This window comes from Brachycentrus maculatus, unplaced genomic scaffold (genome assembly GCF_059751285.1).
Source record: "Brachycentrus maculatus isolate JH-2025_06_01 unplaced genomic scaffold, ASM5975128v1 h1tg000055l, whole genome shotgun sequence".
Classification (NCBI taxonomy): Eukaryota; Metazoa; Arthropoda; class Insecta; order Trichoptera; family Brachycentridae; genus Brachycentrus; species Brachycentrus maculatus.
This window is the reverse complement of record NW_028280809.1, coordinates 5,027,310-5,052,032: the sequence shown is the minus strand read 5'-3', so window position 1 is coordinate 5,052,032 and position 24,723 is coordinate 5,027,310. Positions and strand designations below refer to the sequence as shown.

General features: G+C 32.1%; 2 protein-coding genes across 2 annotated transcripts in view; one reads left to right on the top strand and one right to left on the bottom strand.

Moving 5' to 3' along the window:
* Positions 1-24,723, top strand: part of LOC148311940 (uncharacterized) — a 150,499-nt gene that overhangs the window by 29,833 nt on the left and 95,943 nt on the right. The gene's annotated exons all lie outside the window — the stretch shown is intronic.
* The window catches only part of LOC148311941 (uncharacterized), a 72,088-nt gene that overhangs the window by 24,337 nt on the left and 23,028 nt on the right, over positions 1-24,723 (bottom strand). The window contains exon 2 of the mRNA XM_088278243.1: positions 1,977-2,242. Within this exon, the coding sequence (XP_088134369.1) occupies positions 1,977-2,076 (100 nt within the window). The 5' untranslated portion in view covers positions 2,077-2,242. The remainder of the gene's footprint in view (positions 1-1,976; positions 2,243-24,723) is intronic.

Sequence of the window (24,723 nt, the reverse complement as noted above, 5' to 3'; positions counted from 1 at the left end):
GTAATGATCAAGATAACACTGCGTCAATTCTATGCAGTGCCCTATGCACCATTGGGTGCGGATAAGGGTTACAAGTAAGTAATAATTAAAGAAGAAGTTGAAAACTTTATAACATGCATCATTAATTGAAAATTGCATATTTTGGAGTTAACGTCTTTTGCCAGCACACCCACGATATATCTGAATCATGTAGGAAATATATGGTCCTATCTTCCATTCGGTTTTGATTTGATGGTATCGGGATCGGCCGTCCGGGAACACTGGAGGGCAGTTTCCCTTATCTCACCCCCGCAGATGCTGCGAACAAATTCGATGTCCTCGAATAAATTGTTTTTACGATTCAATAAATGGCTATTGAACGTTATAAAATTAACATTAAGAAGAGTGGCGCGGCGAGAATTAGATTTGTGTGGACGTTTTATATCTTTATCCGTAACGTATTATATTTTTATATCGCTTGTGAGTGTAAAATATACATCTCATTATTACGTTCATGAAATATTCACCATATCATCGTAGTGGTAGGTGGAAAATAGAAACAAAATCGCAGACGATATTTGTGTGGACATTTTATATCTTCATCCGTAACGTATTATATTTTTATATCGCTTGTGAGTGTAAAATATACATCTCATTATTACGTTCATGAAATATTCGCCATATCATCGTAGTGGTAGGTGGAAAATAGAAACAAAATCGTAGACGATATTTGTGTGGACGTTTTATATCTTCATCCGTAACGTATTTTTTATATCGCTTGTGAGTGTAAAATATACATCTCATTATTACGTTCATGAAATATTCACCATATCATCGTAGCGGTAGGTGGAAAATAGAAACAAAATCAAAGACGATATTTTTCCGTTTTATTTAATACCTGGAACCCTATTTATACTTAAATTATTTTAAATTTTAATTTCCAGTAAATAGGTGATTCAAAATATTTGTCTTATGGATCCATCTGTATTTTAAAAATATATTATACATATACGTTATACACGTACATATTAATTTTACCGTAAATTCTCGAATTCACACATGAATTCGTTCTCGAATTCGAGAACTTACGGTTAATAAATTAATTTTTTTGTGTAACGCATAATATTTACATAAAAACTATGCAGATGAAAATCTGTCTGTAAAACTACAAAAAAACAATCAACCATTTACGTACATTTTTCTTAACAGTTTTCTTAAAAGATTGCAGTACGATTCAGTATGACCCAGTACCTCGGTCGATATGAGAAAATAAAAACCATATGCTCCCTTATGAAGCAAGTAATTGCTCTTAACAACAGCTGGCTTAGAAACTTATTTGTGACGCTACTAAGAAATTGAGCTTCTTTGTGGAACAAAAATCACATATATAACATATGATGTAATGTCTGTCAAAGAAAAGCCTTTCAGGAAACATCCTAAACTATTAATTAAACTGGAAAATAATTTAATATTAAAATCATTTGCAATGCTTTTTATAACATTGTGTTGTGTTATGAATCATTCGGGTTAGATTATCAGTTAATATGTAGCAAATAATTATCATTCTTGGTTAATAATTTTCTATTATTTTTTATCGAGATTTATGAATCAATGTGGCTAAAGATGAAGTTCTAAAACACCCTTTTTATGAAAAAATAGCCATCTGTTTATTTCAATTGAAATTTGAAACGATATATAATTTTTTTTCATTATCTATAGATTCGGCATTCACTTTGTGGAATGAATGTAGATTATTTAAAAAAAAACACTTGTATAATAATGTGTAATGAAATAAAACTCAGTAAGTGGTATAATACAAGTTTTTTCTTTACATTAAATATTTTGTGTGTTGGATCCACTATTGAATATTGTGAATAAAAAAGTTTAACTTAGCCAAGGGTTAAAAGTGCTAAAAAGTAAATAGGTTGACAATTTTTAGCTACATTTCCTGGTCCTTTGTTCAACCAAAACATAAATAATATACAGGAAAAACTCACCATTCAACATGACTAGCCACGTAGCGAGGACAGTGGCGGCCAGACGTAATCTTGTATTAGTTAATCTGTTAATTGTACACCCCTTCCGCCCTGCCTCCATCTTGAAAGCTTTTCCAGGTAACTTCCGTTTCCTTTCTGAGCGAGGTGTCTCCGCGCGTCTTCCTGTTTAATTCGCGTTTAATTTTAAAAGCTTTAAGCTCGGCACTGGCGCTACAAAATCAATTTTCTTTTTGGCTGTGCAGTGTGGCTTCACTTGTTCAGTACATCTGAAACAAAAAGTTTTATTTTTAAGTTTTATTTATAATGTAAGGCAATTAAATCAAATATTATCAATATTTTTACGTAATATAACCTCCAGAATAACTGTTTAAAATTGCTGAAAAAAATTTTTGAATGTTTTTCGCAGATACTTTGCGGCACTTTTTATAAACTTTATAAAATAAAAGAACTTTGTTTTAAGCACTTTTTATTGGTACACTTTATCCGACCGTTTTCAACAAGAACCTTGTCATCATTAGGGTTTATGTACTAAATTTTAAAACATTGCAATACTCAAAGTTATGCCATACTTTAACTTTAACCTAACTATGAGTATTTCAATGTTTTAGAATTAAGTACATAAACCCTGATGATGACAAGGTTCTTGTCGAAACCGGTTGGATAAAGTGTACCAATAAAAAGTGGTTAAAACAATATTGTTTTATTTTATATAAAAATAATTTTTATTCGTTGTTTAAAGTTACTTTCCTAGTTATTTTTTAAAAACGTTTTAAAAAATTGTTTGAGTTCAAATCTCCTTTTTTTACAATCATCTCGACAAATAACGTCCGCTTTGAGACAGAGTGAATAAAAATATGCACGCTTTCTTTAACTATGCTGTCAGCCTATGTAAAAAAACATACAGTTTTAAATGCTCAAATTTTATCTATATTTACATGTTAATTGAAGTAGGTTTTGAAACGCGTTTGTTATTAATATTAGTTATTTTCTCTGTTCCATATCCGCACACAATGGTGTGGCACTGGCACTGCGTCTGCACTGGCATAAGGCACTGCGTCAAATCGATACGATCGATCAAATCGTTGTTCTCTGGATTGTTAATTATATAATAGGTGATCAGTCTTACGTTCCAGAAACTTAACTCATAAATAGCTCATAATACGGATAAATCTTACATGTACTAGTTTTCCCAGTACAAAACTTTTCAACGATTTGTTTTAAATATCTTAAAATGTTTTTTTTTTCTGTTTTCTTTACATTATAAAAACAAGCTTTTCCTGAACTAAAAGGGTTCGAAAAAACGAAGTAAAAAAATAACAAAACTCCTAGCTTCGTTTTTACGAGTATGTTCTTTTGTAGAATTGTAACAAAGCTTAGTCAAAGGGCACGTATGCAAGTGCGGGGGCATTGTTTCCAGTGCGGTGAAATGGGCTTTAAAAGATTTTCAGATTTCACAATCTTCACTACGAAATGTACCTTTATAATGAAAACGCGGGGCATTGGCCGGTTTTGATAGATTTTCTTTTACTACTTCGCAGAGTTTGGTAATAAAATTATATTGATTCAAAGAGTACGTTTTCTCAGCTTTTTTCTTAACTCACTTACCTTATTTATCTCTTTTTTGACAATTTTTGTGTTTATATAAGATTTTGCTCTTAATACATGTTTTTTCTACGAATCTGTAAGGGTAAATTAAAATAATTCATATTATTTTTTTGACATCTCATCAAAGAAGAAGAAGAATATAGAAGTCTGAGCATTTACGGGGCTGACGGCCTTTTCATCTCACCCATAGATGTCTCTAGTGAAGTTCTAGTGATTAAAAAACAATGCGTCAATTTTTTTTTCATATATATAGAACTTCCAAGAATTTGAGTAGTGCGGTTGTCAATAATGGATAGAATTGGTGAATATTACACGTGTGTAAAGTGATCACTTAAACTAGCCTATGACGGTCGTTAGCCCCGTAAATGCCCAGACTTCCATATTCTTCTTCATCTTTGATGAGATGTCAAAAAATAATATGAAAATAACTTCTGTAATTGGAGATAATCCAGATTTTGTGAACAAGTATTTGGACACACTCAAAATGTTGTAAATGTCACTACTTAATTATTAATTTTATTTATTTATTTTACTATAGTTCTCATTGACTCTCTTATGAATTATTCAAATATACTCATCTTCTGCATTTTGTCTCACCGACATATTCAGTTTGCCCGGTCGAACTGTTCACTCACTCAGTATTATTAAACCATTTGTTTCGTCTGCCCCGGCCGAAGTTTGCGACCTTTTGAATTCTCCGGCTGTTAAATGTCGAAACTTAGTTTCGGCGTCTGCGAATCCAGTTACCTTTCCCATTGTCAGGAATAAATCCGTTTCTAGGCTTTGCATCCGTTTACAACCTGCTGACGAGTGCTTTTAAAGCTCAAATTAATTTCGTTTTAATTTTTGATGATAATAGGTCGCTCCTCGCTTTTCAATTTTATACGAGTGTATTCAAGTTTTGCTTAGAACTCATTTCTAGGAGTCAGTCACAACGAACTCTAATCAAAATCAAAGAAGTCTCTCTTTGCAAATTCAAATAATTAGATTTATTAAAACTGTTTTTTTTGTCATCTCATCAAAGATGAAGAAGAATATGGATGTCTGGGCATTTACGGGGCTGACGACCGTCATACGCTGGTTTAAGTGATCACTGTACACACGTGTAACATTCACCAATTCTACCCATTATTAACAACCACACTACTCGGATTCTTGGAAGTTCTATATACATGAATCAATTTTGAAACGTTGTTCTTGAATCACTAGAACTTCACTAAAGACATCTATTGGTGATATGAAAGAATCTTTTTATTGAGTAGAAATTCTTATATCCAATAATTGGAGATAATCCAGATTTGTGAACAAGTATTTGGACACACTCAAAATGTTGTAAAACTGTTTATTATCACTAGACGTTTTGATAATGCCCTTGCTGGGCGATAAAGCTGTCACAAAAGATCAGTAAAAAAAAATCGTGTTTTGAATTGTAACAATTTATGAAAATTTACGAACTAAATATCAATTTAATAAATAAAGCATCTAAAACGTATTTTTTGAGTTACCAATATTTTTTTGTTGAAGTTTCTTTTAAGTTACTCAAATAACATTTTATAACACTTTTTTTATTACTTCAAACTTTATAAGGACTTAAGTTTCAATGAGTTACGGAGAACGATCAACTCAAAGTTCAAAGTATGTATGAATTTTATTAAATTGAAAAAAAAAGTCGTGATAAAATAATATTGTACGAATGTGTTTTAGGGATGTTCACATGGTGAAATATATTTTTCCGATCATTGTTATATTTATATTATTTTTCTTAAAAATATTTATTTATTCAGGTGTAGGCTGTTTTGAGCCGAAATATTTACTTTCAGTACAAAACACATGTTAAAAAATCCTAAATAGAAACTTCTTCTCTTTCTAATCCTTATTCGTACCAAATGATGCATAGGACACTGCATCGTATTGACGCAGTATTATCGTGATCGTTACTTACATGAAGGCAAGGTGATCTAGCCTGCGCTTAAAGTACAAGTCCTGGGTAATATTAAATCAATATTGGGGTAAAAAAAACTTTTTTTTGCTCATGTAAGAAAATAAATTGTTAATGAAAACACAAATTTTTTACCACTTGAGTTATATTTATTTTCACGACTAGTTTGGGAAGCTGCAGATGCTTTCATCTTCGGGTCTGAATATAAACTAAATATAAAATAAATATAACTCAAGTGGAAAAAATATATGTTTTCATTTACAATTTCATCATGTCTTACCACGAAGTGAATGCCGAAACAATAAATAAAATAAAAAAAAATAATATGACAAAACGAAGTAAAATTTAAACCAAGAAACAGTAAAGCAAAGTTCTTATTTCTGTCATTTAAACTCAATATATCTCGCGCTTCCAAGATTAGTTTAGATATTCAAAAAAAATAACTTCGTATAAAATAAAAGAAGTGTTTATCTAAAACACATTATTAAAATAAAACCACTGTTTAAAACCACGTCAGCCCGATCTGGTCAAAATTGTTGACATATACATTTTTTTATATATCTTCATCTTCAAACCCTTACCCGCACCCTAATGGTGCATAGGGCACTGCATGATATATGCGCAGTGTTATCTTGATCGTTAACATACGAAGGAAAGGTGATACATATTATATAATATGGAATGAATATTAGAGTGAAAAATCACTTTTATTTATTTGACCCCCTCCATGGGAATCGATTCCGGGACCCCCAGAACGGTAGCCGAGCGCGCTGACCATAACACTACGAAGGAGGAATATATAAAGTATACGATGTAAAAGGGATGTATAAGATATATGATGTATAAATATTTGAATTTAATGGATGTATAAATATTTGAATTTAAAAAAAAGTTTATCTTCGAGATTCTTAAATGATTTTTCAACTCCAAAATGTAATACTAAACAATTTCAACAAACTTTAAAATATTTGGGAATTAAATATTTCAAAAAACTCCATAAATTTTTTTTTTAAATAGAAGATATAAAAGTTGTTAAGAAAAAAATTAATGCCCATTACATATAAATCTTGTTAAATAAAAAATATATTTATAAAAAAGACAATTATACCATTAATTATATAAAACATTAAACCTTGACTGTAAGTCCCTCTCCAAGCACAGTCTCTTTTTTGGAGTTTATACATATGGAAAACCATAAGTATGCCATATGTATAAATGTTTAGAAATTGTATTATGTTGTACTTAAAAAATGTTACTATATTAAATAATAAAAAAAAAAGATATAATGTATAAGATATTGATAAACAACACTGAAATCTTTGTTTGCTAGCGATCCATCTTTTTGTTTACCCCCAAATCGGAATTTTCGTTTGTAAATAATACATGATATTATTTACATCGTAATATATGTCACGACGGATACTTTCCATCCCTTCAGACACGATCCCTTATACACACAGATTAATTCGGAGCTTTTCAGATACACTGATATTAGCTAGCGCTGTCCGCATTTTTGTTGCTGTTTTTTTTATCATCATTTTTTTGTTTTCCCTTTTCTGTTGTCTGCTTTCCCCGTGCAAACGGGATCGCCGTTACAATAAAATAACTTCATGCCGACGTGAAAGGAAAATTGAAAAATTTCCCTTTTTAACAAACGGGAAAATATGAAATCGATCAGCTCCGTGTATGCGGTGAATCGAAAACTGGGTTCAAGTTATTTGAAAATTGTTTTTCTGTATCGACTTTCAAATTTAAAGATTGTTTTTTTATTTTTTACTTATAACTTAACAAGTTTTAGTGTCAAAATTCTGCCATTAGCGCTTTTATATTCATATTTAGGTTTTTAATGCTTGTATTTGAGGAAGTCATATTTTATTGTTTCGTTTTTGGGAAAAAAGTGGTTCAGAAATGAAAGTAAATACCACTATTTCTTTAAATATATTGTGACATGTGTTTCATGCATTCCGCATCATACCGTGTTTGAAAATGATGCGGAATGCATCGAAACACATGTCACAATAGGTTTTAAGCAAAAGTGGTATTTACCAAGTAAAATATAAATTAAAAACTTACAATGATTTAAAATTTCTAAACGAAACACACTACTCTGAGAATATACTAGACATGGCTTTGATTTTTGATCGACCTCCTGAGAAAACATAACAGAATCTGAATCCATAACGTAAAAATACGTAAAAACGTCAGTTACCTCCTTTGTATTTAGTACGGCATATGTGGAGGTCCTCACCAAAACGTTACATTTTCATTTAAATGAATTAAAGTAACCATGAATTCTAACTAACTAACTAACTAACCATCACGCTGCTTCCCCGCAGGGGTAGGCAGAGAGAGTAGAACGCCACACCACTCCGTCTTTGCAAACATTCTTCGCCTCTTCCACGTTTATGCATCTCCTAATACATACCCGCCGATTGTTACGTTTCCTAACCTGACCACTTTCAAGTATTTGGCATACCTGATTGTGCCATGTTTTTCTCGGTCATGAATGAATGAATCATGAATTCGAGCCTATAAAATTGTTACGTTTTAGTGCGATTTAATGATTTCACATTGGTTTAAGACAGGATTGGTCACACTTTAATACAGATTTCGATAGAACACAGTAAACAGAACAGGTTTGCATTTAAAGATTTTTTGTGCAATATTGGAAATGTAACTTTTTGGCGAGGACCTCCACATATAATACAGATCAATGGGTTCGTGTACCGAACGAGGGGCGGTAAATAATTCCCGCTTGCGCGATGTTCGCCGGCGCTAAGGCGAGGGAAATTCCATGCATTTTACAAACGGCCGCTGGTTCCTGTAAGGCTGCACTCCCGTGTACCGTTAAGGAGCGAGACATATTACATTTTACTCGGGAACTATTCAATTATGAATGGCTTTCTGTTTGCCGCCGTCAGAGCCACGCTACCGTATACGGGATACATACATTAAAGTGTTCCTTAACTTTTTTTTCATTCCCGAACATCTCTGACGTATGTGTCTAAAACCGACAATTGAGAAGTTTCAGTGAAACAGGGTTTGGAAAATGCCATTTGTTTGTGTACGAAACAAACTTTTTGTATTGAAAAATCATTCATACGTGATTGGCATCGATTTTGATTTTAATTATATTCTGATCGAAAATATTAAGCTTTGGATGAACTTCGGACGATGACGATAATAAATATTATTTAAAAAATAAACGCTTGTATAGTACCGCTTAGTGAGTTTTATTTTATTATACACGACTTGTTTCTAAAACTATAGTTGTTTCCGAAATAAGTCGTGTGTAATGAAATAAAACTCATTAAGTGGTATAATACAAGTGTGTAATTTAAAAAAAAATCAACACGTCATTCCACATAGTTAATGCAGAATCAATAATTATGATAATGGTGGTTGATATATTTTATTTATTTATTTTTTAAAACCCTTATCCGCACCCGATGGTGCATAGGGTACTGCATCATATAAATTCAGCGTTATCTTGATCGTTAACACACGATGGAAAGGTGATCAGCCCTCCGCTGCAGGTACCAGTCCTGGGTAATATTGAACAAATATTAGAGTGAAAAAATCCACTAATATTTATTTGACTCCCTCTGGGAATCGATCCCGGGACCTCCAGTACGGTAGCCCAGTGTGCTGACCATTACACTAAGGAGGCGGACATATATATCATGGAATAAATTGAAAAGCTAGCGCTAACAATCTGTGTACATAGCCAGAGGCAGAGAGTTGTATGCAGATCGTACAATCAGTATCCGTAGTGGAGAGATGACCGAGAAAGAGGTAGAAGACGAAGAAACAAACTCGCAGGAAAAAAATGCGAAGAAGAAGAAAAATAAACGAAAAATGAAGATAAACTAGATCCTACTTTCCCATCATATAACGATATATCATTATGTATAATACAAGTAGGTAAACAGAGCCGTTTCGCGTAAATAAACTCGTAAATCTGTTTTTATCTATTGAAAATAACATCGCTTTTTACTGATGTATAGAATCTCCGTCGTTACCACTCGAGCATACCCCCATAACTCCGCATTAGTAAGTGTAATATGTACACGATTGCTTCCGTATATACGTACATATGTACGTTATCACGTTTGTATAAGCAAATCAAATAGTAGCTCAGTGATTTGAGTACGTATCAGCTTTGAGCTGGTGTTTACCTGAAGATGTTTCCCCTGCAGACGGATTGTATAGGGACTACTTCACTAAACTTTCAGTTATATCTACACATACAATGTGCACACTATACAAACATACAAACAAGTATTATAAATGATTTATTAATAGTATATTCACTTTAGTATCAACAAAACTTAAAATAAACAAAAATGACTTCCATATTGTCTTCATCTTTGTTGAGATGTAAAAAAAAATATGAAAAATAACTCCTATAATCGGAGATAATTCAAATTTGTGAACACACTCACAATGTTGTAAAAAAATTATCTGGTCAAATTATAAGCTTAAATAATAAAAATGAAAATGATATTTTCTGGCGTTTCTCATGTGTGTGATTATAATCCAGTATTCGGACCTCACATACTATGTGAACACTAAACCAGCCTATTACGGTCATAAGCCCCGTAAATGCGCAGCCTTCCATATTCTTCTTCATCTTTGTTAAGATGTCAAAAAATATTCTAAGATTATATTAGTTATGTGCTGCAGTATAAAATACCCACAATATGATTAAGCACGCTTTATTTCATTATCAACTAATACAATCGAATTTGTGTTGGGTGATTCTTAAACTTTTCTCACGTATGTACCTATTATTTTCAATGTAAATATCATTCGGTAAATACCACTATTTATTAAAATCTATTGTTACAACTGTTTCGATGCATTTATCGTATTGTGTCGGGTTGTGATCCCTTGATTAGTGTCGCGGACTCTTGAGTTTCTCGGTTCGAACCCACTCTACCAGTATCAAATTGTGATTTATGTATTAATTTTAAATCAAACACAGATTTTTTGAGTCTACTAAGTTGTATTTTATTAACAAAAAACACATAAAAAATTATACTGTGACAATTGTTTCGCCTTGTTAGGGCATTATGAAACAATTGTCACAATATAATTTTTTATGTGTTTTTTGTTAATAAAATACAACTTAGTAGACTCAAAAAATCTGTGTTTGATTTAAAATTAATACAAAAATTAAAATGGAGTTCTACAAATTAAACGCCAAGTCAATAAATAAATCAAATTGTGATACCTATTTCTAATAATGAGCCGCTTAGGCTCACAGAAATAGTATGAAATTGAAGTATTTTTATAAGTAATAAAAAACACAAATATTTATTTATTTATTTAAAAAAAATCGATTTCAATTAAATTGCGAATTTGAAATTCTTTATCTCTATCTGATAGAAAGATGAATCTGTCTTCTTATTTTCTAAGAATCGGGGAGAAAAGGAATTAAAAGGGGAACGAACGGATGAGGGGAACCCTGAATACACAAAAATGAAAGGAAGGCAAACCGATAGCGGAAGTGCCTTCACCTGTCTCTAACGTGTTCTTTATTTTTTACATTCTTGATTTTTCTCCGCTGGCATTGTCAACGGTTTGCTTTTCAAATGTTGTTTCATGTAGGTACACCATATGTAAATGTATACAATTTATAAATATAAAATGAGTATATTTGTAGCATATAAATATTTTTATTTTATTTTATTGTTTTATTTAATTGGTAAATATATATGTACGTATATTATACATAGATACATACATTCAATTAAGCCACCTTATGTGTCTTGTCGGTGGAGTACTTAATACATGTGTTTTTTTTTAAATTATCTATTTTAACATAATATTTTTAACTATCTATTTGAACAAAAAAGTAATAAGAATATATAAAAATAAAATCTGTATTACAATTTTACTTCTACGATGATAATATCACCCAGGAGTATTATCTGAAGCGGAGGACTTATTAACTTGCTTTCATGTAAATTATGATACGATTTCATATTGCAAAGATTCTGTGGAGTGCCCTATGAAATTTCGGGTCCAGATTTATTTTTGTTGTTTTCAAATATTTTAAATCGTAATCAAAACTGCTATTTTAGAAGCTTTTCTGCGGGTAGAATATCATAGATAGGGACGATGTTTATGAAAAATACGTCACTGAAAATAGATAAAGGTAACATATAGAAAAACAAATGCATGTTTTGATGGTATGAAAGTGGTCGTAAGAAGAAAGAAAATAAATAGTATATATATTTTTTTAGAATTAATTTTTTGCGAAATTTTTACTGCACCACAGTCTGAAATGTTAACAGTGAAACGTTGTAATGAAAACTGTAAAAAGCACTAATTTAGTAGTAAATGTAATGGTTAGAGCTTTGATGGTTGCTTTACTATCTGGTAGGTTTTGGACTCTGGGTTGAAGATTGTGTGTGATTTCCGATTGCTAGAATCCTACGTTGATTTCTAGGATGAGGGTGAATGTTACAGTTCTAGTTATGTGCCCCCAATGCCAGCTCCCATCTATGCGCTGAAATGAAAATTAATAATTTACCCCACCGACTGCCAAGTTGATTTGCCGTTTGCAATAGGGGGCTGCTATCCAGTTCTGCAATATACTGAGAACATTCCAACGAATTCATTACCTTTAAATCGAAAAGAGCACCCTTCATTCATCCTTGCACAGTCCTCAATTATACAAGGAATCAATCAGAAGTTTTCGCTATCCATACCTACTTTCGACAAACTCGTCCTCTTTTGGGAGTGAACGTATGGGGATTATTTTAGATTGAAAATGGCACTCGCATTTCTGGGGGAACCTTTTAGAACTTTCTGTTGACATAGATATTGCCAATTTTTCTCTAGCGCTTACGAAGATTCTTAGCGTTAATCTCTAGATTTATGGGAATTTTAATAAATAGTAATATCGAACGTGATATGTTGCTGAAATATTTTTTCCACACAATTCTTACGCGAATAGCATTACCTTATGTACATGTTGAAATAAATACAAAAAAATAATAAAACATTTGTAATTTAAAATATAATCTACATTTGAGGCGCTAACTATGTGCTTTGCCATTTTTATAACTTAAAAAATTCATTTATCATAAAATCACTAAAAATCAATAATTTAATAATATTTAAGTTTAATATTTAAGTTTAAGCTATAACTATAGTGATTTTAAACCTAAGTTATTTTAAGTTATTTATGAATATAAACTTTGTTTTTCTGGGTATTCATGAATACAATTTTTTTTCAACAAAACGACCTTTAAATGCATATCATGATATTGCATAGTGATTTTAAAACAATGTTTCTTTGTGAGTTATATTTGTTTATACAATAGAAAATTGTTTGTTTGTTAAAAAAAATGTTCCGGTTTTTAAAACGTCAGACACTGATTTTAATAAAATATTTTAGTGTATTTAAAAAAAAGAACTCTTTTATTTAAGGACGAATAATATTTTGTGCTGGTTAGGAATTATATCATTGCATATAAAATCAAATGCATGATATTGAATCCAGTTTATACGAAATATCCGTTGAAATTTATAAGCGTAGTAAGAGAATAGCCTTCACTGGAAAATCGGAAAATATGTAACAAATTGTTTCGAGTTTTCCGATATCGCAATGCAGATTGAATGGAGTATCCTATTTCCGTGAGTTTTGGCATGTCCGCGTATTTTTTAATAACCCAAATACTACGTTATTGATTACCTTTTTACCGCAGGTGAGAGATCCGGGACGGAGAGGGTGGACAGATTTACGGTACAATGTGCCACTAGATATATCCCACCAAGTGAATGATGTGACCTCTTACTTTTTATGTGCTCCGGGTAGATTCATACCTCGCTTATAACCCCTGTGCCCCAAGTCATGATACATTAAAGAGGGATAATTTTTTATAGCACAATCTACTTGCTCATAATTTTTTTATTATAATCAAAACGTAAAGAATTTTTACTTCTCAAGAAAAGCCAATGATAAATTTAATTTTTTTACTTTTTCCGGGCATAATATCGACTGATTTGTATTTGACAAATAGCATGATGTACAGTCAATGTAGTGAAAGGATACTTTACTCTTTAAAATGAAGGTTAATATTCTGATTTAAAATATATTAAAACCACGATATAACGGACTTATTGGGAGTAGGGGTGTTCGTTGCCAAAAGTCCATTGTAAAAAAATAAGTTAAAATAAATGTTTTTTTTGTTAAATATATTAACAATGTATTTAGATAAAAATAAACAATACGAAACACAAACAAATTTATATTTATTGTCGTCGGACTAAATTCAAGTGACGTTGCTATTTGATACCGACGAGCTAGCTTTCGGTAATCCTGCTATAAAAAAATAATCAAGTTTTGTTTGCACTTTTTGCAAGTTTTCTGATATAATTTGTGATTTTCATGGCCGCTACAAATTGTTTACATACGACAACACTTGAACCATGAATAATATCAACACGACATTTTTTTTCATTGGACTGGATTTTTTGTCAGTTATATCCGATGTTCGTTAAATAGAGTTCCGTTATATCGAGGAATTACTGTATTATATTATTTCAAAATTAAAACAAATAATCCGTTACTCACGTTCTGAGAAATATTTTATTTGAAGGAAAAATCTAAGCAATTTACGTAGGAATTTCGGCATGCCTTCTCTCATGCTTCACTTTTGTTTGAACTGGTTATACTTAAATTGGTTATAATGTAAACTCTGTTAATATTACTCCAGTCATCTCAACATACATTTCTTAATTTTATCGATAATGCATATCTCAGGCTTGCATTCTTTCCTCATATAACCATTCGAATACCTATCATACATTGTTTTCCCGTACATTTGTCTGAGGGATCGCATATCGACTGCATCATTCTTTCATCCTTCTTTTGCCAACTCCATGCTTCTCTTCCATACATATGAGTCGGAACCAGGACTCGGGAGGGTTGTTTTTCATCCATTCGAATATCTATCATACAACGTTTTCCCTCACATTCATCTGAGAGAACCCCCAAAAGCTCATAAAATATTATTTTTTATTTAATTTAAAACCTTATCCACACCCAAAGACTGGAGTAATATTAACAGAGTTTACATTATAACCAATTTAATATTGTCTCGAAACATAAATCTTATTTCGCTAAAGCTATTCGCGAATTGTTTCTCACTGATTTATTGCCAATATTTAAATATGTAGACCAGTGGCTCTTAACCGGTGCTCCGCGAGCTTGTTGCGAAATTATGAAAAACAAAATTTAATTTTGGCTCATTTACTGTGCGATTTGAGTTGCAAATATAATGGATAGTTGACAGCACCTTTTCAAAATGAAGTTGTGTGCGCTCACCTCACAACAGCGGTTAAGATATCTTTGATTCTATATCATCATACTTAGAACAGTTGAATATATCATGGGAGTTATGTGTAGGAATTTGAATTCTTTTCATCTCACCAATAGATGTCTCTAGTGAAGTTCTAGTAAATTAAAAACAATGTTTCGAAATTGGTTCATATATATAGAACTTCCAAGAAATTGAGTAGAATGGTTATCAATAATGGGTAGAATTGGTGAATGTTACACTTGTGAAAAGTGATCACTTAAACCAACCTTTGTCGGTCGTCAGACACGTAAACCCCCAGACTTCCATATTATTCTTAATCTTTGATGAAATGTCAAGAAATAATAAGTCACATTATATCATTTTCACCGCAAACAGTTTCATTAGAGTATTTATGTTTTTAATGTATTTTTTTTTAATTTATGTAATTTTTAACTTGCGTGTAATAAAGTAATCAGTTTTATTTTTATTAAAAGTTATCTTTGTATGTTTTTTGGATTTCATGTTTTGGCGTACCGCGAATTTTTCTTATTATCAAATGTGCTCCCTAAATTCAAAAAGGTTCCGAACCACTGATGTAGACAGTGAATATTGAAACTGCTTTCCAAGCAACGGGATTCGTTTAATTTTCATTTATCGGCATAATGAGAGAGCGCCTTAATTTAGCCGACGGCGCTGACAGAAGGGCAATATATCTTCAATGTGTCTTGTAGTCTGTTGTATGGCACATACCCGAGATGTTTAATTATGTTTCTTATTTGCCGTCAATCAACCTTCAGCACGAAGTTTAAGTTTCAGCTGAAGACTAGCCGAATAATTTCCAAAATGGTTGCCCTAGTTTTCAGTCGGTAGTTGTATGTCCACGTGCTAATTATTCACCCTCCGTACCTCGTATACTCGTCAGGGTATGTCGGTATTGTTAACCGACCACTATTTATCTTCCCCTCTCACACATTTTCTACTGAAAATGTTCGCGTTACTTCTTAGTTTATTTTTTGTGTATGAACTTTGATGTGAACTTTAGCCCAGTACAAAAAAATATTATGATCAGTAGGGGAGAGTGCCCATGAGTGGGACAGAGGATGAATGGGACAATCGTCCTCCAGCCCAAACTATTGTTACAAAAAAAATTAAAAATTACCAATCATTAACGCTACGATATTAGACAGATTAATCCTAAAACTTCAGTTCTCGACTGACAGTGAAGCGAGTAAGACGTGTTACAATTTTTTTGCGTCAAAAAGTAAATTATATATTGCAAATTGATTTTGTTTGTACATATAGGTTATGATAAGTGCTGCAATTGATATATACAATTATTTAAGTTGGTTCTCTCAGGATATTATAAAGTATGTTTCATCAAATTTACTTTAGAATAAATGTATCGATTTATCTATTTTTCTAAAAATCACGCATTTCCTTGAATGGGACGCGCGCAGTGATCATGAATGGGACGGTCCCACTCAAGGGAAAATTGCCCCATTCATGGCGAATACTTTTAATTTATATTAAAAATCGTTTGTACTCGTTTGTATTACACGCATTGTAAACATTATATTGTTTTTAGGTTATAATGCCAAAAACACGGCATCGTTCACCAACCATCAATCACCAACGTTCTAATTGAAGCTGCTGTAGAAGAGGTTTTAAATAAAAGCAAAATATTAGGTCGGTTGCAAAGACGTATGCAATAGGAAAATCTTCTCTTTATAGACATGTCAAACAAGTGAAGGCTGATAGGAAATAAAAGAGCCTACCAGCGGAAGCTAAACTGGCAGTGCATAACGGAGTCCTGGTTCTTACTCTAATGTATGGAAGTGAAACATGGAGTTGGCAAAATAAGGATGAAAGTAGACTGAATGCAGTCGAAATGCGATCTCTCAGAAGAATGTGCTACAAAACGATTATGATAGATGTTCGAATAGTGAAATAAGGAAGGATTGCAAAGCTGAGATAAGCATAATCGATAAAATTAAGAAAAATGTGTTGAGATGGTTTGGACATGTAGAACGAATGAGTGAGGATAAAACGGTTAAACAAATGTACTAGGCGAATGTTATTGGAAAAAGGAGCAGAGGAAGACTGAGAAAAACATGGCACTATTGGTAAGCCAAATAGTTGCAAGTGGTCAGGTTAGGAGTCGTAACAATCGGCGGGTATGGGTGCATGAACGTGGAAGAGGTGAAAAGAATGTTTGCAAAGACAGAGTGGTGTGGCGTTATATTCTTTCTACCTATCCCTGCGGGGAAGCGGCGTGATGGTTAGTTAGTTTTTTTAGTTAGTTAGTTTAGTCTGAAGCGAGAAAAAATACTTTCCACGTATTTAAATTCAGCTGGAAGAATATGTTCTACAGTACAGAAATAAATCAGTAAGGGGAAATCAAGTATAATATCTGACACTTCAGAAAAGGACAAGTTTTTGAAAATACAATTATTGAAGAATGGAAAATGAAAACCTATAGATAGACCATAAAATAAGCCTAACGCTAAAAGAGTTTTAAAAAAAACTCAGTTTTCAACAAAATATTTCAATGAGTGATCACAGAGATCAGTTCAGATAAATCAGTTGAAATAGAAGGTGTATCACTAACAAAAACAAAAGGAAAGGAGGATAATAAGTGTCACATATGTGAAGGAGAATATCAATATAGTTTTATGCAATGGCTTAAATGTAAATTTTGTGGCCCATGAAAAAAAAAAAAATTGCCAAAAATGTTGCAAAAATGTTTAATAAAATTTCTTTTACATGTGTCTACGTATTATACGAAAGTGTCAACAGATGATTTTTGTTTTAAAATATAATTATTCCATCAATCTAGCATTTTAATTAATGTCCCATTCATGGTATACTGGTGTCCCTCTCATGGGAGGGTGTTTATGAATGGGACATTTTAGGACATTATTTGAAATCGATTTTTCAGGCAGTTAAGTTAATTTTTTTAGAAAACAAAGTATGGCATATTTGTAGCTAAAAGATTGAATAAAGAGAAACCTCGTTTACTTTTTGTGATTTATTTTACAGAGAAAAACTAGAGAGGCAAAATCAAAAACGTCCCATCCATGGGCACTCTCCCCTACAAACGAGAGATTTAAATCTGTATTTGGTCTACAATAATGAACGTATCGACATGATTCACTCTGACAGGTGATACTTATTGTCACGATACGTTCATTATTGTAGACCAAATACAGATTTAAATCTCTTTTTTTACTGGGCTCAAGTAACACATCAAAGTTCAAGTAGCCCCGTTCTACGGTATTCGATTTAAAAAAAAATCACAAGACTTTTTTGTTGATTTGATAAAAAAAGTATGTATTTTGATTGTCTTCTTCTTCTTCTTCTAACCCTTATTCACACTATTGTATTAAAATTGTATAAAATTTTTAACTTTACTTAACTTTTTGTTGTACTTTAGCTTGTAAGTATTTCGGCTCAACCTAGGCTTTGCCTAGAAAGCTGAAATGCAGATAAACTATATGTTCCTGTATATTTAAGAAAGAAAGAAAAAATAACATGGTGCATAAGGTACTGCATCATGTATAATCATGTCATTTTGATCTTAAAATACATGATGGAAAGGTTATCAGTCCTCCGTTTTATTTACCAGTTCTGGATTATATGGATTATATTAGATAAATATTAGCATAAAACTAATTTTTATTTTGACCCCCCTGGGAATCGACCCCGGGACCTCCAGGACGGCGCTGATCACTACATTATGGAGGCATCTATAAAAATATAAGTTTAAATGTAGGCCTTACATATTTCATTGAAAGATTACATGCAGTAATTGCAATATACCCCAAGAAATATTAATTTGATTTAAAATTTATTTGTTATCTACTGTTATAGTACAAAAATACTAAAAATATTTTATGATACTTTTTACGCATTTTTGGATCTTTTTATTGTTGATTTTGACGAAAACAATCGTTTCTAGAAATCACACATTTAAATTAATTAAAAAGATAAAACCTTTTTTATTAATTCAAAAAATGTATTATCCCTTTTCAGACTGTGGGAGGAAATACAATTCTGAAATTAATTTGTATTATTTGTGTGTTTTGTTTGAAGTTTTGAATGTTGCTTTTGATTTATTCGAGCACATCAACCCTTTGACGAGCGGCTTTATCGAAAAATTCCCACTTCTGTGAAACAATTAATTAAATTCCTTTGAATTTTTTATCTGGGTACATTCTGTGTCGTAAAACGGCTTGATTAAAACGAAGCCATCTGAGAGTGGCGGTGCAAGTAATAATCCAAATCAACACCCTCTGATCCCCTAGTAATAATAATTCACGGGGTGTAATGTGAAGTTAATATAGCGGAATTCACCTTCGCGACTGATGCACCGGCGGAACTTTAATAGTTAACTTCCACTTCCGTTATGCGGAACTCGGTTCAAACGTTCTCGGCAATTTTATGACAGAAAGCTCGCAATATCATCCAGTTTATAACTTACCTGTAACTTTTAGTATGTTTCCCTTGCTGAAACTCGGTGGGTGTAATTTTGAATTCATTCCTCTAGTTAAAAGCCTCCGCGCAGTCAACGTTACCTATCTCATGTATATTAATTTGGTATTCTCAGCATTGGAAAACGTAGTAAAATGTATCGCGTTTGCTATGAGTAAAGTAAGTATTATTTAACCATAGAATAAAATAACAACTAAGTAATATTTTTTTTCATTCTATAAAATGCAGTTCCACCAAGAAATGTCAGTACAAAACTTAAATCTTATTTTACCATGTTTTTAAGATGATTTTTTTTAGTTTTGGGGAACTTCTTATAAGATCAATGAGATTATGAAAAGTTTTTAGTATTATAAACCGTTAGTAGTTTTTTTCTTAACAAAAAAAAATAACATGGTTGGTTTATATTCCATATCGTAATAAAATATTTTATTCAACATATGGACTGAAAAATATATGCAAAAAAATCGTTCTAATAATATCAATTACCAGCAGAATTTTACGAAAATGTTTGAAAATATTTTTTAGAGATAAAATATAAATTCCGTGCAGAGACGAATTAAAACTGGAATAAAATGTTTTAAATAAAATTTTATATCTCTATTGAAATTTCTTTTAGGGAATAATCCTTATGAAATTATGGAATATGAATGTCTACAAAATATGTACATAATTACTTATTTTCAAAAAAAAAAATCAGCATAATCCCAGTCAAATCACAAAAATTACCAAAAATAAATCTACGTATATTGTAAGTCATACCTTTATTTTAGTATGGTGCGCCAGATATTATAGCCAGTTAGATGTATGTTATATGATTTCGTCGGAATTCAATCATAATTTTATGGTAAACTACCATTAAATGATGTCTATTACATTGAGTTGACGCCCCAGAACAAGATTAAGGGTTGAAAACTTGGGATTCTTACATCATCTTTTACTGCTCCGTATTATTTTTATATGACTTAAGTGGTAACCCTTAAAAATAGCATATCGTACAAGCCATAAAGAAAAGATCGATTTCAAAAGAAGTCCGAGTATACTAAGGCGAATCCTCATTTTTGCTCTTACATATACGGTTCGAATTTTTTTATAATAAATGTATTTCGTTTAATAACCCAAACATTATAATGTAATTGGTATAGGTCTTAGTCATTTTTAATGAAAAAGGAAACTCGGTGAGGGTACATCGTTGTAATTTGTAATTATGAATATAACAACAAAAAAATAAATAAATAAACAAGATTTTCTTACGGTATTTTTAGAAGTATACCTACTGTTCGCTTCCGTAGTGTAATGGTCAGCACGCTCGGCTACCGTTCTGGAGGTCCCGGGTTCGATTCCCAGGGGGGGTAAAATAAATTTAAGTGATTTTTTTCACTGTACTATTTATTCGATATTACTCTTGACTGGTACCTGAAGCGGAGGGCTGATCACCTTTCCTTCATGTGTAAACGATCAAGATAACACTGCGTTTGTATTACGCAGTGCCCTATGCACCATTGGGGTGCGGATAAGGGTTTTTTTTTATATACCTACATACTTGTGCTACTCTATGTCGTACGAAATATCATTAATGAATGAATATATAACGAGCAATGTATACATATAAATATAGAACCTATATTAAGTTCACATCTTTTCTAAAAAAGATCTTAACTCAACTCAATGTACATATTTTTGTTTTTTTATTTTTAGTTTTACTTGGTAAATACCACATTTTCTTAAAACATATTGCGACACGTGTTTCGATATATTCCGCGTCATTTTCGCATATGGTACTTGAAAATGATGCGAAATGCATTGAAACATGTCTCACAATAGACTTTAAGAAGTACTAGTATTTATCAAGTAAAATATAAATTAAAAATGAATGAATATTACCACAAATTGTGTGCCAAATTAATGAATGAAATAACATGTTTCTTATTCCGCTCGTACGTGTTTCATGAAGAAATGAGATACGCCCTTCAAATGTCCCGAGGAAACCCTTCGATGTTACCATCTCCTTTTTATCGTTTTTCATACACCAAAACAAGTTCAATATCCAAGCCTTTATTTTCTTCCCCACAAATCGCTGGCTTCGTGCAATGTCAGATTAGTTGAGGTTGAATCATTTATTATAATTTTCTTTGTTAGCATTACGTTCCTAAACGGAGATTAAGTGTATCATTTATTGTTGTTATTTTGAATACCGAAATGGTTAATTTATTTTCGCTGTCCGAGAAAATGAAAAAAATTATAATAAATTGTACGATAGTACAATTTTCAATTCTTATTTTCTCATTTTATTATTTTCGGCAAAGGTTAGTACGTATATGAATGGCGAAGGTGATTTGAATTTTTGAACATTACTTTTTTATTACATAATCCTCTAGAAACTTTGAATATTTTGAATAAACTCTGTTATATTTTTCAGAATTTAAATCAAAGCTGATAGTTGTCTAGAATGGAATATTCTGGAAAACGGTTCCTTTTCGTTTTTCAATCTTTTTTCGATATAACGCTGAATTGAGAAAAATGACTGGGACAATGACCCTTTTTCCGCCCTTCGAACCGAGAGTTTTTTTCATTAATAATAATAAATTATTATGAAGAGTTATACAGCTGATTCCTTTCTTATTTTTTCGTTGATAAAAAAATATTTATGCGCACATCACGTACCCGTATAGATACGATCATAAAGTAAAGAGCATTAAATACATTATCTTATTATGGTTTTACCTTCTAATACTTTAGGAATAAAAAATGTAATATAACCAGAATAAACGAATGTAATAATAGTTGCTATATCGCTATGGATCTTCCTCGAAAGACATCTAATGGAAGACCAAAAAAAAGTCATGGATGCTACAAAAAGATAACATGATTCGAATCCATGGCCTAGGTGACGTGTATATGAAAGAAGGACCTACAACCTGAGGACGAGGAGAGCTGATCCCAACACTCTACAAAGACGATAAGTTGGGATGGAGCCTGGGATGATTTTTCCCACCCTAACTGCGGTAATTTCAATTCTATGACTGAATTTCAAGTTTCATCAGTCCACTGAAAGATTTGTAACTTGTACTACCGATAGACAGGAGAACATGAATATTAAGAATGCCAGTGCGCAGCGGTCTATGTGACCTCGACAATCTAATCGTCCATAATTTTTCACTTATGCTACTCGTATGTCCTGGCTCGATCTGTTATCTAACGTTGCTGTAGATACGTATAGTATTGTATTCACTACTAAAGAAATCTTAGGCAGTGGCTTTTTAAAAAGCTGAAAAATAAAATGTCACGGTTTATAGGTGGAATTTTAATATGAAAAAAAATCAAAATCAGCTCGACTGATACAGGATAAAATGAAGACATCCGTCTTATGTGCGAACAATGCGGACATTATATATAAAACATTTTGAGTGTGTCCAAATACTTGTTCACAAATCTGGATTTTCTCCACTAAAGATAAATTTTTACGATTTAACATCTCAACATAGATAAATAAGAATATGTAAAATGTAGGTAGTTACAGGGTTTATGGCCTGTCATGGGCTGGTTAAGTGATCACTTTACATACGTGCAACATTCACCATTCTAGCCATGATTGACCACCACACTACTCATATATTGATTAATCTCGTGACACTGTACATATGAGTTCACGACAGCCATATATGTTGGATTGAGGCAAGCTTTTATTTAGCCGAGACCCTTTTATTTGTATGCAAGATCAGACTTCCATATTCTTCTTCATCTATGTTCAGATATCAAAACGTGACATACTGAATGACTGTAAAATGCATTACCAGAATGTCAAAATAAAAGAATTCAATTTTCTTTCAATTAAAACCCTTATCCGCACCCAATGGTGCACAGGGCACTGCATTATACAAACACAGTGTTGATCGTTAACACACGAAGGAAAGGTGAAAGGTGAAAGGTGATCAGCCCTCCGCTTCAGGTACCAGTCCAGGGTAATATTGAATAAATATTACAGTGAAAAAATCTCTTATATTTATTTGACCCCCCCCCTCGGGAATCGAACCCGGGACCTCCAGAACGGTAGCCGAGCGTGCTGACCATTACATTACGGAGGCGGACACTAAAAAGCGGACTAAAAAGAATTGAAGGAATAAAAATGAGAGATCCTGTAGTTACTGCCTCGGACTCTTGGTTTGAAACTCTACTACTACTAGTGCTATTACCATCACGCCGTTTCCCCGCAGGGGCAGGCAGAGAAGGTGGAACGCTACATTCTTTTGTCCTGACACACTCCTTGCTTCCTTCATATTTTCAAACTCCCGGACTACATTGCGTTATTAAAAATGATGACATTTTGTAAAATGAAGAAAAAAGGAAAAGCGATTAAAACGACTTTCTCAGAAGTGTCCCGCGGATCGTCATAAAAATTCTTAATTTAAAATACAGAAATTCAGTCTACCATAAAAATAATAATCTCAAATATTTTTTGAAAATCTCCGCTAGAAGATCATTAAAAAGAGCCGATTTGTGTGCCGAAATGAATTAAACAGGTCGAAATAGCGTCGAAGTTATTCACGAATTGTTGAAGAAATGGAATATAAAGATATCATCGTGACGTAGGTTTTAAATTCACAGAATTTCATCCACTTTCGTTCATTGTGATACAAAAATCTACATATTTTTTTCCATTTATTTTGACGTAAATCTATTATCCTTCTTCAAGAACTCGTACAAATTGCCAGTAGCCTGTTTTACATAAAAGCTTGTAAGAGTACGGATATGCAGCCTTTGATGCCCTAACCATTTCTGATATTCTTATTTTCCTACCTTCTATTCCTCAGCATTTCCTTTCCTATATAACAGCTATATATCCTTCACTATGAGCTCGCGTCATATGCATCCCATCAAATATGTTCCATTCCTATGTCTGAAGTCTAGATCGTAGGATGTAATTGCGATTAAGATAACACTGCACCTATCCGATTGATATAATTGAGTGGATTAAGATAATAATCTTAAAATTCAATAGTTATTTTTTTAAAAGTATTTTCCATATTTTGTATAATTTTGTTTTAATAAGTAATTAAAATATACCCCTGAGGGAAAAAAAGCCATATAAAAAGTGATTTGATGTGCATAGAATCGCTTAATATTATGACTTTAAAGTTAAATCAATTTGTAAACTATGAGGAAAAGGTTGTGCTAGAAACATTTTTTTAGTTAATACTTTTTGAAAATACATGACTTGTATGGTATCGTGTTATCTTTAACTACAATAGCTGTATGCAATGGAAAAACACCGACAATAATTAAAAAAATTGCTCTTTCAGAAAATGACATAGTAAATAAACATACAATACCTATTTGCCTAGCTTTGGTTTCTTGGGCTATAAATAAATCATTTCCTTTTTTTAAAACTACATCGTTT